The sequence below is a fragment of the Phocoena sinus genome, chromosome 1 (assembly GCF_008692025.1).
Source record: "Phocoena sinus isolate mPhoSin1 chromosome 1, mPhoSin1.pri, whole genome shotgun sequence".
Classification (NCBI taxonomy): Eukaryota; Metazoa; Chordata; class Mammalia; order Artiodactyla; family Phocoenidae; genus Phocoena; species Phocoena sinus.
In genome coordinates, this window is record NC_045763.1 from 44,283,962 (window position 1) to 44,303,547 (window position 19,586).

The 19,586-nt window shown below is 45.8% G+C and overlaps 1 protein-coding gene across 1 annotated transcript; it reads left to right on the top strand.

The window, feature by feature from the left end:
- The first annotated feature begins 1,120 nt into the window (after positions 1-1,120).
- Positions 1,121-19,336, top strand: SHISAL2A (shisa like 2A). The gene is given in 4 exon segments (XM_032638446.1): positions 1,121-1,209; positions 8,678-8,817; positions 19,096-19,185; positions 19,188-19,336. Coding segments are annotated over 4 exon segments (393 nt in total). The 5' UTR covers positions 1,121-1,195.
- The last annotated feature ends 250 nt before the right edge of the window (positions 19,337-19,586 follow it).

Genomic DNA, 19,586 nt, shown 5'->3' on the forward strand with positions numbered 1-19,586 from the left:
ATCCACTAACCCCCTTGTCCTAGGCCAGTGTGGCAGAGAGTATGAACAGGGGAGCGTGAACATGTCAGTGCATGAGTTAGCTGCTCAGGGAAAGGAAGTGGCAGGCAAGGAAGCCAGATGATGACAACATATAAAAGTCACTGGAAAAGAGGCTCTGCAAGAACCCCAGAAAGAGCAAAGGCTTGGGAACAAGACAGACCCACGTTAAAATCCCATGGGGGGCTTCCCTGGTGGCGCAGTGGTTGAGAGTCCGCCTGCCGATGCAGGGGACGCGGGTTCGTGCCCCGGTCCGGGAGGATCCTACATGCCGCGGAGCGGCTGGGCCCGTGACCCATGGCCGCTGGGCCTGCGCGTCCGGAGCCTGTGCTCCGCAACGGGAGAGGCCGCAACAGTGAGAGGCCCGCGTACCAAAAAAAAAAAAAAAAAAAAAAAAAAAAAAAAAAAATCATAAAAAAAAAAAAAAAAATCCCATGGGCTTTAAGAGCCCTGGAAAATGACTTTAATTTGACCCTAAGCTCTCATTTATAAAATGAGTATGAAAACCCCTGGTCCTCTGGGTTGTTGTGAAGGTTAAGTGAGGTCGTGCATTGATCATCCCTATACTGACCCTACTGTGTGGTCCATGGCAGGTCCCCTGTCTGTGTCCTGCACTAGCCTGGGGCTGCCCCGCACAGCGCCTAGCACAAGGGCGGGTGCTCAGCGCAGATGTGGAATTCAAGCCGGTGGCCTCGATTCCCGCTCTGCCACCCCGGACATGCGCTGTCTCTCTGAGCACCCAGCGCCCTAGTGTATAAACTGGGAACGTAGTGGGGCCGGTGGGGGACGCTGGCAGAGACGCGGGCGGCTCCCTTTTCCCGGCTCCCGCCCGCCTTCCCGCCGCTCTCCACGCCCTCCTCCTCCCTCTCTCTCCCTCCTCCATCTCCCCTCCTGAAGAGCCCTGTCGGCGTACCTGGTCGCCTCCCTCCGTACTCGGGGACTCTAGGTCTCTAACCGCTGCGTTTCCGCGCCCCTCGCTGTGTCTTCCTCGTCTCTGCGTCAATCTCTGCTTATCTCTGCCTCTCTCCTTGTATCCTTCTCGTGCTCAGTTCTGTCTCCGTCCGTTCGTCTCTCAGCGGCCGTCTTCTGCTGCGGCTTCCGCGATCACAAGTACTGCAGCGACGCCCCGCACAGCTTCTTCCCCTGCGAGCACAGCTACATGTGGTGGCTCAGGTACCGGCCCTGGCCCTAACCCCACCTAGAACCCCACTCCAGTCTTAGCCCCCGTGCTCCATCCTCGGCCCAGCCGCCTGCTAAAGTCTCAATCCTCATCCAGGTGCCCACCACAACGTCAGCACCGACACCCACCCAGTCGTTACCCTCTCAGGCTCTCGCCCTGTCACCAGCCCAGCTCCCCCTGCGGCCGCTTCTCCGCTCCATTCCCCCATTTTGACCCAACCATTATTCAGATCCATCCTTGAACCTTACACCAACTCCACCCTGAAAAGCCTTCACTTCGTCTCCACTCCAAACATCATCATCCACCACCCTCAACCCAACCTCAAACTACATAACAAGCCCCAGCCTAACAGCAAACTCCCATCTTGCAGCCTTCACAGGATACCCAGACTCCTCCCTTATCCAAGTACCCACCAGGGTCCCCTCCCTAATGCCATCATCAGCCTCATCCCTGACCTAACCCACTCCCCAGTACTTACTCTATCAGCAGCCCTAACCTCCGCCTCAGTCCTCCCTGCAAGCCCACCTCAGCTCTCTTCCTCACCCCAACTCCAAACATTATCTAGACCTACATTCAAACCTCACTCTCAAGCCTTAATACCTCACCTGATGCTACACCCCAACTCAACCCGAGCCTCAGCCCAACCTCAATTCTTTTGTTCCCCCTCATATTTAGTCATTCTTTCAGCCACCCCTTCCTGAGGCCTTAGCAATCCCAGACCCTGTGGTGAGTTCTGACCTAAGGCAGAAGACCAAAGACTCAGAGTTGCCTCCAACTTCATAATGAGGCAAGGACATGATGCCACAGCAGAAGCCAGATCGGTGTAATTTGGGTGAATCCCCACCACAGGACCTCAGTTTCCCCACTAGTTCAGAGAAGCAGGTGGTTAGGCCAGTGCTGACATTCCTGGAACCCAAGTGTGGGACTGAGAGGGTAACAGGTCTCAATCTCTGTGGGTCTCCAAAGGCCTCACCCAGAGAATAAGACCTGACCCTGAGCCTGCTCTGGGAAACAGGCATCAGCGAAAATGGAGTGGGCTGCCTCAGTAGACAGTGATCTTCCTGTCTCTGGAAGTATGTGACCAGAGGCTGTATGCCTGCTGGGTGGGAAAGGACAGTCTGCCTCTGAAACCTCTCTGAGCCTCTCTCTTTTCATCTATCAGATGGGGAGGATGATTTCTGCCTAGGGCAAGGACCAAATGAGATCAAGAGGTAAAATCAACTTGGCATATGCCACTAACAATTACAGATATTATTGGTTTTCTAGACCGCTCAATCTGTAATTCCAAAGGATCTTCAGATGGCCAGGTTTTCAGATACTGCACATTTGGCTGCTGTCACTTGGGGAATTATATTCATATATTCTCTGTTCATCCATATTTTCATTCATTCATTATAGCCTTTGCTTTGTGCCAGGTGCTAGGCTAGGCATTAGAGACACAGAAATCAATGATTCCCTCTCTGAGGAGTTCACAGTCCATTTAAAGAGATATGACGTGCATCTAAAATATAACAATGGAGTATTTGCTGAAGACCCACTGTGTACTTAGTACTGAGCTGAGTATTGAAATATGACAGCGCTGACCTCCCTTTGAGGTATGGAAGCAGTGTGGAGCGTTGGGGCTGGTTAGAACCTGGTCCAAACTTTGGCTCTGTCCCTTATTAGCTATGTGAATTTGGGCAAATTATCTCCGAGTCTCTTTTGTTATCTTTAAAATGGCAATAGTAATACCTGTCTCATGGAATTATTGGGAGGATTAAGTGCAATAATGCATGTGAAAGTGACTAGTGCATATAGTAGGTGCTCAATAAAAGGGAGTTCCCTTTCCCTGGTTCATAGGTGGGGAAAGTGATGCTCAGAATATGAAAGAGAATTGTCCAAGATCTTCCAACAACGTCATGGTACACTGAGATTTAAAGAACATTACCTAACACCATCCAAGGGCTAGATGCATTCACACATTCACAACCCTGGCACATCTTCTCTCCATCTTACAGATGAGAAAACTTGAAAGAGGTTAAGTTACTATCTTAGAGTACCCCAGTGAGAGGAAGTGGCAGAACTGGGATGAAAACTCAGGCTTGTCTGGTCCCAAGCCCAGGCTTGAGCTGCTGCACAAATGTCTAAATCTAGCCTGGCTCTCATAACCTGCTCTACTCAGATCACTTGAAAAGATACTCACTGACCTTCTGCTGTCTTCTGGACACTGTTGTAGCACTTGGAGACACAGAGATGAGTAAACTCCTCAGCACCCAGCCAGGATCCCATCCCACTACTACCACCCCCTTCCCTATATACCCCTTGGGGTCCCTCTCCTTGCCTTGGACCCTCTTGAGACATAGAGTGCTTTAGTGGCTCAGACAGTGAGCTAGAGGGTTGGATGGGGTGATCTCTGAGGTCACATTGCATGTTGTGTGCTTCCATTCTATGACCCCAAGGGCAGCTGAAAGGTTCTAGCCTGCAGGGCTGACTCTTCCTAGGCATGGCTATAATATAGTTCATAAACATCACAGACAATTGCAAAGTGGAGGAGGGAAACTGGGGTCCTCAGGACATTAAATGATCAGTATACTCCAAACCCTGAAACAACCCTTCCGGCATGGGATGTCAGAGCCCCACCATTGCAGGGTGGAGAACTTGTTTTGTTCTGGACTCCATTTGGCCCTTTTCATGAAAGCTGGCCCTTAAAAACATGAAAATCAGCAGGTAAACACTGTTCCCTCGGGTAGTGCTCAAGAAGAATTGCTGTCTTTAAAAGCATGTCTCAGGACTTCCCTAGTGGCACAGTGGTTAAGAATCCACCTGCCAATGCAGGGGACATGGGTTTGAGCCCTGGTCCAGGAAGATCCCACATGCTGCGGAGCAGCTAAGCATGTGCACCACAACTACTGAGCCTGTGCTCTAGAGTCCATGAGCCACAACTACTGAAGCCCGCGCGCCTAGAGCCCGTGCTCCGCAATGAGAGAAGCCACTGCAATGAGAAGCCCATGCACCGCATCGAAGAGTAGCCCTCGCTCACCGCAACCAGAGAAAGCCCACGTGCAACAATGAAGACCCAATGCAGCCAAAAATAAATAAATAAAATAAATAAATTTATTTTTAAAAAAAGCATGTCTCAGGAAATGAAGACTCCCTGTGGAAATGCAGCTGGTGCTATCACATGTCTGGCTGACTTTCCAAACATCCTTTATCAGTAGTTCTGTTTTACTTTTTTTTTTTTTTTTGCGGTACGTGGGCCTCTCACTGTTGTGGCCTCTCCCGTTGTGGAGCGCAGGCTCAGCGGCCATGGCTCAGGGGCTTAGTTGCTCCGTGGCATGTGGGATCTTCCCGGACCAGGGCACGAACCCGTGTCCCCTGCATCGGCAGGCGGAGTCTCAACCACTGCACCACCAGGGAAGCCACAGTAGTTCTGTTTTTTATCAGGATGTGAGCCAAAGGTAGCAGCCTTGCTGGAGGGCAGAACTGGTGGTCAGGCACTGTATATACACTATCTCATTTAATCTTTATGGACACTTGATGATATAGTAACTTTTATGAATGAAAAAAATGAAGCTCAAAAGGTGAAGGATTTTTCAGCTAAATGTGAGAGAACCAGGATTCACACTTAGAACTGTCTGACTGAAAAACCCTAACAAAGGGGCTTCCCTGGTGGCGCAGTGGTTGAAAGTCCGCCTGCTGATGCAGGGGACACAGGTTCGTGCCCCAGTCTGGGAAGATCACACATGCCGCAGAGCCGCTGGGCCCGTGAGCCATGGCCGCTGGGCCTGCGCATCCGGAGCCTGTGCTCCGCAACGGGAGAGGCCACAACAGTGAGAGGCCTGCGTACCGCAAAAAAAAAAAAAAAAAAAAAAAAAAAAAAAAACCCTAACAAATGTTAGGCCCTCCCTCCAGTTCTTTCCTAGAAGTCATAGTGGATTACCTATCTTTCAGAGTCATAGATCTGTGAAATCCTAGAAGGCTAGCAGCTCTTCAATCCAATTTCCCACCATAGGCAGGAATCTAACTTCATTGAAAGGTGGATTCATCCAGGTCTTGTGCAAACCTGTCCGACAATAGGAAACTTACCACCTCTTGAGGCAGTACATTCACCATGGGAAAACTCTGATCATTTGAGTTTATCTTATACTGAGTACAGATTTTCCCCCTAGGACCCTCCCTTGTTGTTCCCAGCTCTGTCCTTGGGAGCTTGTTCCTCCGTTCCGAGACAGACCATCAGAGCAGTGCCCACTACCTGACTGACCGCTGATCTGGAATATATCCCTCCAGTTTTCTCACCCGCTCCTCAAAGGATCCTACTTTTACAGGGCTTTTTCCAGCTAGGTGCCCATGGATGCCCCTTGTAAAGGGTGTGGTCCCAACCTGAGCACGAGTCTTCCAGATAACAGCCTTATAAACAGTGAGTGTATCTCAAGAAAGGAGATAATACTTAGTTAAATAGTAAACTAAAAAGTAGTAAACTAGTCCTAAAGAACTAAAAAGTACTATACGCTCAATGTGGAAAATGTTGAAAGGACAGGAGAAACAAAAAAGGAAAGCAACCGTGAGAAATCCAGTATCTTAGCTTGGGCTCCCCAGAAGACTTGGAAACAAGGATTTGAGGGCAAGTAGTTTATATGACCAGCAATCCTAGAAAATACTGGTACAGGGTGGGGAAGTGAGATGGGAAAGGGAAGGAGCTAATGATGGTGTTACCAAGCAAGTCACCACCAAGGGCCACCAGCGCTTAAACTGCTGAACTCTGCCAGCCAGTGTAGAACTTACTCTCAGAGTCATCCCATCTGAGGGCCAGGAAGCTGGGTATTTACATACCAATTTCTTTCAGTCATTGACTGTGTGCTGGAGGGAGAAGAGGGGCATTAATTTTCCTGTACTTTTGACCTGTTCAACGTGCAGACAGAGACTGTTCTGGGCCCAATAAAGCCCTCAGACAAAGAGATACATTTGCGGGATTTTGAAACCCTGGCCAGAATATTCCACAACTGTAAGACCCAATGGGACACAGACAGGACATCCACAGCCTGTGCTACTCCCAGAGACAGCCCGTTAGCATTTTAGTGTATTTACATCCAACCGTACCTATGTTATGTTATGCATGTATATGTTATGTTTATTTATTTAAGTTAGGACTACACTATATAATTAGTAGTGGGTCCTGCTTTTTTCACTTAACATTATCTCATCAGAATTTATCCTTACGAAATTGAGCTATTTGTAATGAGGTGGATACACCTAGAGTCTGTCATACAGAGTGAAGTAAGTCAGAAAGAGAAAGACAAATACTGTATGTTAACACATATATATGGAATTTAAGAAAAAGAAATGTCATGAAGAACCTAGGGGTAAGACAGGAATAAAGACACAGACCTGCTGGAGAACGGAGTTGAGGATATGGGGAGGGGGAAGGGTGAGCTGTAACAAAGCGAGAGAGAGGCATGGACATATATACACCACCAAACGTAAGGTAGATAGCTAGTGGGAAGCAGCCGCATAGCACAGGGATATCAGCTTGGTGCTTTGTGACCACCTGGAGGGGTGGGATAGGGAGGGTGGGAGGGAGGGAGACGCAAGAGGAAAGAGGTATGGGAACATATATATATGTATAACTGATTCACTTTGTTATAAAGCAGAAATTAACACACCATTGTAAAGCAATTATACCCCAATAAAGATGTTAAAAAAAAAAGAATTTATCCTTGATCTTAAATATTATTTGAAAACATGTTTTTAATGGCTCTATACTATTCCACTGCAGGGATATCCAATAATTTATTTAGCCTTGGGGAAACACACTCTCCAAAGCTCTAAGGTGTTTCTGTTTAGTGGAAGTTAGCCATCAGCTAGCTGGGAGTGAAATCCAACAGAAATGGCAAGGGCAGGAATCTGAGGCTGGGGTCAGGGCTGGGAGTGGTGCAGAAAAGCTGCAGGAATCACAGGCAGAAAGGGCACACAAACAATCCTGGTGCTACCTATCCCCTCCTATTGGGAGAACATCCCACAGTGTTTGACACAAAGTAGGTACTCAATAATAGTTACTAAGTGCCTACTATGTGCTGGAGCTTGTACAAGGAGAGAAAAAAGCCAGTTAAACATGGTCTCAGTCTCGCTACAAAGAACACATGAGGAATATGTTGAACTTCTATGCACCAAGAATATTACATCTATCATTCATCCTCACTACCACCTGTGAGGTGCTGTGTTTTGATCATCCTCACTTTTCCGACAAAGAAGCTGAGGCTCAAAAGGCTAAGTAATTTCATCAAGATCTCACATCGAGTTAGGTACAGACCTGGGTCCTAAACTAGGTGGGTCTGTAAGAGTTCCAAAGCTCTTTGTTCTTTCCCTACCACATTGGGCTGCCTGACCAAGTAGGAAGTGCTAAAGGCCCAGAGTAGGTGTCCTGGCTGGGTGGGCCTGGCCTGGAAGAAGAAGAGAAAAAGAGGACCCAGGAAAGCGTTGAGGAGGAGACATTTGAGATGGGCTTTCAAGGACAGGTGAAATTCTGATGTGGGGAGATGATGGGAGAGATCATGTGAAACAGGAAAGACAGTGGACCCCAAAATGAGCCAGAAGGTAGTTGTCTGGAGACCAGGTGACCAAGGCCTGACTTGGGGCAGAGGCAGTGAGGTTGTGGGGTGAGGGACCAGCAGCAGGGAGGTGTTCTAGACATGGAGTCCACACTGGTGTGATGACCCACTAGAGACTGGGTCAGAAATTACCTTGAAGCTGGAAGGGCAGCGGGTATTGAACTAAGGCCTGCTATGTGTCTTGATTTTTGATAAATTTATTTATTTTTGCCTGCATTGGGTCTTTGTTGCTGCGTGCAGGCTTTCTCTAGTTGCGGCGAGCAGGGGTTACTCTTCGTTGCAGTACGCAGGCTTCTCATTGTGGTGGCTTCTCTTGTTGCGGAGCATGGGCTCTAGGCACGCGGGCTTCAGTAGTTGTGGCACGTGGGCTCAGTAGTTGTGGCTCACGGGCTGTAGAGCACAGGCTCAGTAGTTGTAGCGCACGGGCTTAATTGCTCTGCGGCATATGGGATCTTCCTGGACCAGAGCTTGAACCAGTGTCCCCTGCATTGGCAGGCAGATTCTTAACCACTGCGCCACCAGGAAAGTCCCTTGATTTTTAAGAAACAGCAGTGTGGGGAGGGCTCTTTAAGATCATCTCTAGCTTCCTGGGGTGGGAGCAGGTTGAGGAAAGGAGAGGAGAAGAAAGGGAACACATACTGAGTCCCAACTACATGGTGACACTGAGCCATGTCAAGTTATGTACGTGGTGAGTACTTGCCACATAGTTGATGCTCTTTCCCATGCTTACGCCCAGAAAACCTGTTTAAGGCAAGGAGAGACAGAACAAAAGTTAAAGTCGGCTGACTCCTATAACACCTACAATACTTCTCTTATAACATGCTGCTTCCCAAGTCCTTTCCTGACCCTCTGCTCCCTTATGGTTTTCTCTCCCTAGTATTGGTGCTCTTGTGGGCCTGTCCATAGCAGCAGTGGTCCTCCCGGCCTTCATTGTCACCGCCTGTGTGCTTTGTTACCTGTTCATCAGCTCAAAACCCCACACAAAGTTGGACCCAGGATTAAGCTTACAGACTACAAGTAAGAAAGAGGTCACATGATTTCCTTGTATTCAGCAGGTTAGCACCTTTGCAGAGGGGAGATATTTAGAAATTATGTTCGGAACGTTTGCCTCAAAAGTGTTTCTGGAATATTCTGAAGCAGCAGCACATTTCTCAGGAGATTCATGATATGAACATTTCCATCCCAAACTCTTCCATGTGCTCATTGTTAATCAAAATAATTTGATTATAGTCAGCATCCTATTTGTTACAGGAAGATGTTATTAAACATCCTACAATATATAGGACAGCACCCTACAATAAGGAATTATCTGACCCAGAATGTCAATAGTGCTGATGTTGAGAAACCCTAGAATAGAGACTCCAGAAACAGACTAATTAAAGAATATAATAACATGAATAAAATGTTTAATTTTAAAAATGAGGGAAATATTGGCAAATTTGCCTACATCAAATACAAATAGACATCAAATACAAATAATACAAAAGATACCATACATAAAGTTAAAAAACAAGTGGTGGACTGCAAAGATATAAATACACACACACGGTCAACCCTAATTATTTGCAGATTCCATACTTGTGAATTTGCTACTTGCTAGAATTAATTTGTAACCTCAAAAATCAATACTTTCAGTGTTTTTGAGGTCATGTGCAGATGTGGATGTACACAGAGCAACAAAAAATTTGAGTTGCCCTATCACACACATTCTCAGCTGCGGTTGAACAAGGAAGGCCGTGCTCTGCCTTCTTGTTTCCGCTCTTATACAGTAAACAAGTGTCCTTTTCGTGGTATATTTAGTGCCACATTTTTATGATTTTTGTTGGCGGTTTCGCTGTTGAAAATGACCCCCAAATTAATGCTGAAGTTCTGTCTAGTATTCCTCAGTACAGGGCTCTCATGTGCCTTATGGAAAAAATACATGTGTTCAGTACACTTTGCTCAGAAAGGAGGTATAGTGCTGTTGGCCATGAGTTAAATGTTAATGAATTAGCAATATATATTAAATAAGGTGTTTTTAAACAGAAACACACACAAAACAAAGTTATATATTGATTGACGACAAAAATGTGACCAGAGGCTCACAGGAACCTAACTTTGTATTTCCCCAAGGAGCAATAATTCAGTATTCGCTAATTCAGTGTTTGTGGTGACTTTTTAGAACATAACTACAGCGACTAATGAGAATCAACTGTATCTAAAATAGAGACAGGATTGATATCAAGAATATATAAGTATATCTTTGAACAAGTGAGAAAAACATAATCCACTAAAAAATACAAATGCCCAACACACATGAAAAGATGCCCAACCTTACTAATAATCAGGAGAATGCAATTTAAGGATGACATACCTTTTTTAAAAATGATTACATTGGCAAAACTCCAAAAATGGATCACATTAATAGCGAGAAGGTTACATGGGGGAATGGATACTCTCATATACCACTGATAAGAATAAATTGGTAAAACCACTTTGTAGAGCAATTTGGCACTATCCATTTAAACTAAAAATGTACATACCCTATAACTCAGTAATTCCACTTTTCTAATTATCTGCCTTAGAGATATAGTTGCACTAGGAGAGGACTTGTAAAGATGGATTCCATGACAGCTTGTCACACTGGAAACAAACTAAATGTCCATCAGTAGAGGAATAATAAAATATGATACTGCAGTTAAAAGGAGTGAATTAGCTCTAAATAGACCATCTCATTTTCTTTTCACAATAACCAGGCAGAGTACAGAACTTATTACTATCCATTTTACAGATCAGGAAACGGAGGCCTCAGTCACCTAGTGAGTGAGTGACAGAGCCAACTCCACCTCCACCTTCCTTCCTCCCCTTATCCCTGTGCTGAGAAAGGGAAGTCCCTACTTTATGCCAGATACCATTTGAAACTTTACATGCACTATCTTGTCTAATTTTCCAAACTACCCCAGTGAGGTAGGTGTTATTATCACCCATGTTACAGATGTGAAAACCAGGTTCCAGGGAGGTCAGATAACTAGCCCAAGGGGTCACAGTTTGTAAATTGCAGAGCTGGAATTCAAATATGTGTGTTTTTCTGCCTCCAAAGTCCTACTCTTTCTACCTCACCAGGCCAGGTGTGTGGGGTGCTTCTGCCTGTGCCCTGCTCCCTTCATCTCTCCCCACCCTGTCCCCTGTAGCCTTTCTAACTCAAGGGAACACAGTTCACCTGTCTGTCGATCCTGTGAATGAAAACCACCCTCCTGCTTTTCACTGCTCAGCCATCAGCTGGGTTATTCAGTCACCAGGGTTTGACGCAGCTTGTGTTCTTGCTATTTGCTTCTTATTTTTCGGATGGAAAATGCATATCCTGACTATTCACTAAATGACAGTTTTGGGCTCTCTCTGTCTTTTGCCCAAACTCAGCTCTTAGCACCTCCCTTTTTTCTTCATTAAGTGCTGTCCTCTCCTTCCTCTGAACCCACAGCATCAACCCAGGAGCCTCTTGTCCCTCCTGCATCTGAGACGTTTACAGGCCACTACCTTACACTCATCAGAGCTTGCCCCCTGACACAGACTTTCATCTGTTTCCATCTCCTTCTCTGGTAGGACATGTAGAGAGATCCTTAGCCCCATTATACAGGAGAGGAAATCAAGGCTCAGCCAAGGGAAGTGAATGGCCAAGTCGACACAGCTGGTGAGCGTGTACTGCTGGGATGTCAACCCCGATCTCCTGACTCTAAAGCCCACGCTCATTGCACATGGTACCTGGGGTCCTGATCTCTGAGTCTGGGGGCAGGGACGGGATGGGGAGTTCCTTGGCAAGAGCAGAGTGGAAATAGAACAGAGCTTCTGAAAACAGGCTCCTTCTGCTGCCCAGATGTTCTGTACTGTCCCATTACCCCCACCCTACCCCATCCCTCAAACTTGGGATGCAACAAAGACCGTAAACTGTTTTATTCTCGTACTTTGTGAGGAACTAGCTTGATCAGAAGGCTGACCGAGCTTCTACGTTCGTGCTAGGCACTATGCCAAGGACTTTAAACATATTATCCCATTTAACCCATTCAACTACTCTACCAGGTGGTTATTATCAATCCTGTTTTACAGATGAGGTGAGTGAGGTAAGTGTGGAATTGATATTCCAACCTAGGTACCTTTAATAAGAGACAAAAAGTGGGGGAAAAAAAAGAAAGACAAGAGTTCAGTTCTCATCCTCCTCTGAAAAGTGTTGGTGGGGATATCATTAATCAACCATTCTCACTAATTCATAGGGCTCCTAGAAATCAAGTCTGATGTTCTCACTGTATCAATGGGTTGCTGAGGCCCAGAAAGGGACATTCATGTGCCCAAGGTCACCCAGGCAACTGGCCAAGCCTTTGCCTCCTGGGCCAAAGATCTTTTCCTGTAGCAGGTGCTCTTACCTTCCACGTTCCACTTCCTTGGAGCCCACTGCTTTTTATTGTTTTTGTTTTTTGCGGTACGCAGGCCTCTCACTGTTGTGGCCTCTCCCGTTGCGGAGCACAGGCTCCGGACGCACAGGCTCAGCGGCCATGGCTCACGGGCCCAGCTGCTCCACGGCATGTAGGATCTTCCCGGACCGGGGCACGAACCCGCGTCCCCTGCATCAGCAGGCGGACTCTCAACCACTGCGCCACCAGGGAAGCTCTGCTTTTTAATTAACCACACTTGGGGAGGTAGTACCCATGACCCAAACAAGCCTCAGTGATGGGTCAGTCTTGACTCATCTCCAAGCAGGGAGAGAATCTGAGAACTCCTTTCCTGGCTGGTCACTACAGGCTAAGCTCCCAGGTAATGGGGGGACTGGCCGAAAGGTCCCTGGAGAAAGGTAGGAAAGCATAACCCTGGGCTGGGTTGTCAGAGAACCTGGCTCTAATCCTGGCTTTGTCACTCTCATTGTGTGGCCTTAAGCAAGTCACTTCTCTCTGGGCCTCAGTTTACTCTGTAAAATGTGTACAATAATACCCACCAAGAAAGCTGTAAACCTAGAGGTGATGCTTACATAGGAGCTACTTAGTCTCTGATACATGGTAGACTTTTAACAATGAGTAACCCTCATTTTTATTATTATTAGGCACTTAGAGTTTTACATGTTAGTCTCCTCAACCTGTCTGTTAATATCTCAAATATAGGAACCATGTCTTAAGCACCTTTGTATCCCCAGCACCTAACAGAGTTCCTAACCTATACTAAGGGTATGCTTGCTCTGTGGAAAGAGCCCAAGCTTTGGAATCGAGCAGAATGGAAAGTGTATCCTGGATCCAATAAATACCTGTGTCAGTGCTAACCTTCTCTGTCTGGGCCTCAGTTATTTATCTATAACATGGAATAATAACACCCACCTCAGAGACTTGTTAGGAGAATCAGATAAGATTGTTGTACCGGCGTGTTTTAGCCAAACATGGATCTTATTGTAACTTGAAAATTGAACTTTTTATATTTGCCTTTAAGCATCCTCCTTTCCAAGTGCCTCTTGGCTAGCACCTTTGTAAGACAGAACTCCCTCCCCCAGGCTTCAGGCACCACTGAGGGATTTTAATAGCTTTCATTATATATTAGCCAGAGGAAGAGGCAGAAATATATATGCGTACTCAAGAGTTGGACCATTGCCTATTCCACTGGTTTCCCTGGAAGGGAATTGAAGGGTTGTGGAACTGAAGGCCCTGGGATACATATGTGAGGGAATCCATGGGATCTGGGAAAGATAATCACATAAAAAAGACATGCTGGGTCCACAAGTTCAGTATGAACCTGCATTGTGATGTATCTGCCAAAAAAGGGTGAGTGGAAGCTCAGATTACATTAACAGAATTATAGAGTCTGGAAGCAAGAGCATGACGGTCCTTCTTTACTCGCAGTTGAATAGAATGCATCAGCTGTCACAGCTCAGAGGTAACATTTTAGCATCCACTCCACAGGTTCCCAACTTTGGGTTCCAAATATATCACCCAAGGGTCCCCAAATATAGCAATGAGGATTCTTGAGCAATTTCCAATATCTCAGAGGTTTTACTGGGACCAAGTTTCTTTGTTTTGAGCTAGAATTATATTAGTCCAAGGAGGGTAATTAGCACGGGCTCTTTCCTGCTAATCAGAACTCTTTAATAGAAAATGGGAGGGGGGGAGCTAGTACCTAATAAAGGCAGTCTATTATACAGACAGAAATCCTTTACAATTTGGAATTCCAGGGAAAAGAAAGAGAAAAACAAGACTAGCCCTACTTTCTACCCCATTTTATAGAATAGTAACTGAGATCCAGAGAGGAGAAGAAGTTAGCCCAAGGTAGCACAATGATTTAATAGCAGAATGAGGATTTGAGCCAAGGTTTTATAGCTCCTAGAAGCCCAAGGATTCCCCCTGAGCCCTGACTGCCAGCTGCTCAGAGACCCACAATTTCAGAGGAACCTTGACCAATCAGAAGGTGATCAGAGGCAGGTGACCAGCTTGGTCTGAGAAACAGATTATGTGAGTATCGGCTGAAGAGCTGGGGACATTTGGCCTCAAGCAAAGGAGTCTCAGGGTTCACGGCCTAGGACCTCCAGTCTCTGCAAGGCTACCCTGGGGCGCGAGGAAGAGACATTTTGAGAGAAGCCAGAGAACAGAGTTGGGATCAGTGGGGGAAGCCTTAGGAAGGCAGATGTTGATTCAATAAAGCTGGGTCTTTCTTAGAATAAGACCTGAAATACTTTTATAAAGCGCGCCCTCATCACCATAGTCGTATTTAGTTCATCAATTGTAACTCTTGGTTTAAAAAAAAAAGAGCACCCCCAAGCCTGGAAGGTAACCAGGAAAAGGCTAAATGTGGGACTCAGTGAAAGGGATTCTTGCATTGAATAGAAGATTGAACTAAATCCCTGTACCAAATGGAATGCCTTAAAATGCAAGCTTAAATAACAAAGGATCCCAAAGAATCTGCAAAACAGGCACAGAGAGATGCACAAAACAACCTCCTAGACCTAATGAGTGCATTCAGCATGGTCATAGTATGTAAGGTCAGACCCAAACATCAATTGTATTTATATATACCAGCAACAAACAACTGGAGACCAAAATTTTAAATATAGTATCATGTATAGTCACTCTGAAAAAAATTAAATACTCTGGTATAAAACTAACAAAACATGTGCAGGAGCTATACGATAAAAAATACGAAATGTTAATGAAGAAAAGCAAAGAAGACTTAAATAAATGGAGCTAGAACACATATTAAAGCCACAATGAGATACCACTTCTCATCTATCAGAACCCTAAAGTAAAAACACTGACAATCCAAAGTGAGGACATGGAACGACTGGATCTCTTATATACTTCTAGTGGGAATTAGAATGGTATAGCCACTTCAGAAGACAGTTTGGTGTTTTCATAAAGTTAAACATACTTACTATATGTATTAGTTTCCTATGGCCACTGTAACAAATTACCACAAACTTGGTGGCTTAACATAATAGACATGTATTCTCTCACAGTTCTGGGGGCCAGAAATTCAAAATCAGTTTTGCGGGGCTGAAATCAAAGGCTCCATGGGTGAATCTGTTCCTTACCTCTTTCAGTTTCTGGTGACTGCCAGCATTCCTTTGCTTGTAGCTGTATCACTCCAATCTCTACCTCTGTACATCACTGTCTGTGAGTGTCTATCTCCCTCTGCCTTTCTCTCTCTTTTTAAAAAATATTTATTTATTTGGTTGCACTGGGTCTCAGATGCAGCTTGCAGCCTCCTTAGTTGTGGCTCGTGGGCTCTGTAGTTGTGGCATGCATGTGGGATCTAGTTCCCTGACCAGGGATCAAACCCTGACCCCCCTGCATTGGGAGTGTGGAGTCTTATCCACTGCACCACCAGGGAAATCCCTGCCTTTCTCTTATAAGGGCACTTGTGGTGGCATTTAGGGTCCATCCAGATAATTGAGGATAATCTCATCTCAAAAGCCTTAATTTCATCACATCTGCAAAAACCATATAAGGTAATATTCACAGATTCCAGAGATTGGGACCTGATATCTTTGGGGGTCACCATTCAACCCACTATACCATACAAAACAGCAATCACACTCCTAAGTGGTCCTAGAGAAATGAAAATGTGTGTCTGCACAAAAACCTATATACAAAGGTGCATAACGAATGAACTGTCAATACACATAACAACTTGAGTAGATTGCAAGGGTATTAAACAGAGTGAAAAAAGCCAATCTCAAAAGTTGTACACTGCATAATTCCATCTATATAACACTTCTTAAATGACAAAATGATAGTGTGGAGAAGGGGTTAGTGGTTACCAGAGTTAGGTTTAGGAGGAAGGTATGACTATAAAGGGAGAGCATGAGAAGGTTTCTTTGTGGTGATGGAACAGTCCTTAATCCTGATTGTGGTCGTGATTATATAAATCTACACATGTGATAAGCTTTCATAGTACTATACACCAAAAGAAAAGTCCATATAAAAATGGGTAAAATTGAATAGGATCTGTAGTTTAGTCAATTGTACTATGTCAATGGCAGTCTCCTAGTTTTGAAATTGCTCCATGGTTATGTAAGATGTTATCATTGGGGAAAGCTAGGTGAAGTGTACAATGGAACTCTCTACTATTTTTGTAACTTTTTGTGAGCCTTAAATTATTAAAAATAGAAAGTTCAAAACAAAACAAAACAAAAAAGGAATTTTTTGGCTCTGTAGATGAGAAGTCCAAAAGTAGGATGAGCTTTAGGAATGGTTTCAATAGAAGTTCACAATGTCCTCATGCTTGTGGCTTTGTCCTCTGAGATTCTCTCAGCTCTGCCCTCTATCTTGTGTTGGCTTTCTCCTCAGACTGATTTTTCCCATGGTAGTAAGTTGGCTGCCAGCAGTCCCTGGGACTGTGTGCTTTTTGTTCCCATCTAGCCAGGAGGAGAAAGAGGGAGCTATCTCTTCCTTCAACCAGGAGGAAAAAAAAGGCCTGACCTCTACCCTGATTGGACTACCTCAGGTCCTGTGCCAACCCTAAACCAATCACTGAACCCAGGGAAATGCTATGCACTGACTTCTCATCCCTGTAGCAAAGGAACAGGACTACTTGATGGGCTGGGATCAATCAGGCCCCCCCGCTGGAGCTGAGATGGGGCCAATCCTACCCAAACATAATTGCTATTACTGGGTGGGAAGAGGTGGAATGGATGTTGTGTAGCCAAGTCCAATGTCCCATACAACCTCCTTTTTTTTTTTTTAATTTAATTAATTATTTATTTTTTGCTGTGTTGGGTCTTCATTGCTGTGCGAGGGCTTTTCTCTAGTTGTGGCGAGCGGGGGCTACTCTTCATTGTAGTGCGTGGGCTTCTCATTGCAGTGGCTTCTCTTGTTGCAGAGCACAGGCTCTAGGTGCGTGGGCTTCAGTAGTTGTGGCACGCGGGCTCAGGAGTTGTGGCTCACGGGCTCTAGAGCACAGGCTCAGTAGTTGTGGCTCACGGGCTTAGTTTCTCTGCGGCATGTGGGGTCTTCCCGGACCAGGGCTCGAACCCGTGTTCCCTGAATGGGCAGGCAGATTCTTAACCACTACGCCACCAGGGAAGCCCTACAGCCTCCTTCTTGAAATTCACTCTTCCCTTGGTTTCAGAGGCACCATTCATCCTCGGTCTCTTCCATCAATGGGTTTTAAAGCATAGGAGTTTTCTAGACAAAGAAGGTATAAAATGTCATTCCAGGCAGAAGAAACAGTAAAAGCGGAGACCCAGAGATGTGAAGGAATGGACCCATTCAGGGAACAATGAAATTTTGGTATAATAAAGCATAGAGTTCTTGAGGGAAGAGTAGTAGTAAAAAAGCTAGAGAAGGGGTGATGGGGCTAGTACATGAAGAACCTTGAATGCACCTCAAGGATCACAGGTAATGGGAAGACATTGAATGCTTTTGAGAAAGAGCAGTACATGGACTCACTTCACCTTAGAAAGATCTCTCTGGACTTCCTTAGTGATGCAGTGGTTAAGAATCCGCCTGCCAATGCAGGCGACATGGGGTTCAAGCCCTGGTCCGGGAAGATCTCACATGCCGTGGAGCAGCTAAGCCCGTGCGTCACAACTACTGAAGCCCGCATGCCTAGAGTCCGTGCTCGGCAACAAGAGAAGCCACTGCAATGAGAAGCCCGCGCACTGCAACAAAGACCCCAAACAGCCAAAAAAATAAAATAAAGAAAAAGATCTCTCCAGCTATAGCCTGGAAGGTGGACTGGAGGGGACCCAGCCAAAGGCTGTCTTGCCTGGGCAGAAGAAAATGAAAGCCTGACCTAGTGTGGTGGCCTTGAGGATGGAGAGAATGGGTGGATACTGCAGATAGTGATTTGGTGGAATCAACAGGACCTGGTGAATTGCTTGACTTTGGAAAGGGGGAGGGGGAGGAAGTGTGAGAGTTGACTCACATTTCTGGCTTGAACACTTGATATACTTTTTATCCAAGAAGGCAGGAATGCTTAATTGTGTGAAATGCTCCCGATAAGCCAAGGGAGACAATAACTTATAAGTAACCATGGGATTCAGTGACAAAAAGTTTTAAGTTCTGTTGAGGGCAGAAACCAAGTAAGCTGCAGCAGAATAAGTCATGAATGGGAAGTGGGATATGATAAGGCCAAGTGAGCTTCCTATCAAGCTCAGGCATAAACGGAGGAGAGGATTAAGCAGCCAGTGAAGAGACTCATGAAATCTATTCTTAAAGCCGAGAATAATATATGTTTTTAAAATTTCCAGCACTTCCCTGCAGGCTAGCTGTGTAGTAAGCCTGTATCTTCACCTATAAAATGAGTGTTAGTTTTTTTTTTTCATCTTTATTGGAGTATAATTGCTTTACAATGGTGTGTTAGTTTCTGCTTTATAACAAAGTGAATCAGTTATACATATACGTATGTTCCCATAACTCTTCCGTCTTGCGTCTCCCTCCCTCCCATCCTCCCTATCCCATGCCTCTAGGTGGTCACAAAGCACTGAGCTGATCTCCCTGTGCTATGTGGCTGCTCCCCACTAGCATATATATACTACCAAATGTAAAATAAAATGAGTTTTTAATAGTACCTACCACACAGGTTTATGGTGAAGGTGAAGTCTTCATATGTACTAACAATTGTTTATTGTCTGTCTCCCCCATTAAACGTTAAGGTCATGAGAAACATTGACAGCTCCTAGTTCGTGATGTGGTATATTGTTAATGAATATTTGTTAAATGAATGATGCATTTAAGACTCCAAGCGCAATCCTGCCCACGGTAAGCACTCAGGGGAGTTCAGCACGTATGATCCTGATGGAAAGAAGGGCTGCAGGAGGAAGCCCCATGCCCTCGGCTTGCTGTTTTCCAGACCCTGATGAGCTACTGCCTGACCGCCAAGGCGGGAACATGGGCAATTCAGTGGAGGTGCCAGGAGTGAGTCCTCTCGGGCAGAGTCACCCTTCCTGAACCCATGGCCGGACTGCAATGGAGAGCAGGCTGTGGACCCCAAACGCGTCCTCCAGCACTGCTTCATGGCTACAGTGACGGCCGGTGACATTCCGGGCAGCCCTGAGGAGGCCCCTGTCCCCAATCTAGACCCAGCTCCATAAACACCCAATAAATATCTCTACACCATCCTCTTCTGGATTCTCTCTTCTCGGTAAAAAGGTGAGGCTGGGGATAATCAAAGGGACTTTGGAACCTAGTGGCATAAATGAGGGCTTTTCCAAGCAAACCCACTCAGGTCTTACTGTGGATCCAGCCATAGTGCTCTGCCTGGCCCACTGTGGGCCGAAGGGAGTTTAAACATGGGTCCCCAGTAAAATGGTCGTAACAACTGCAGGTGATCAGGGAGAAGCC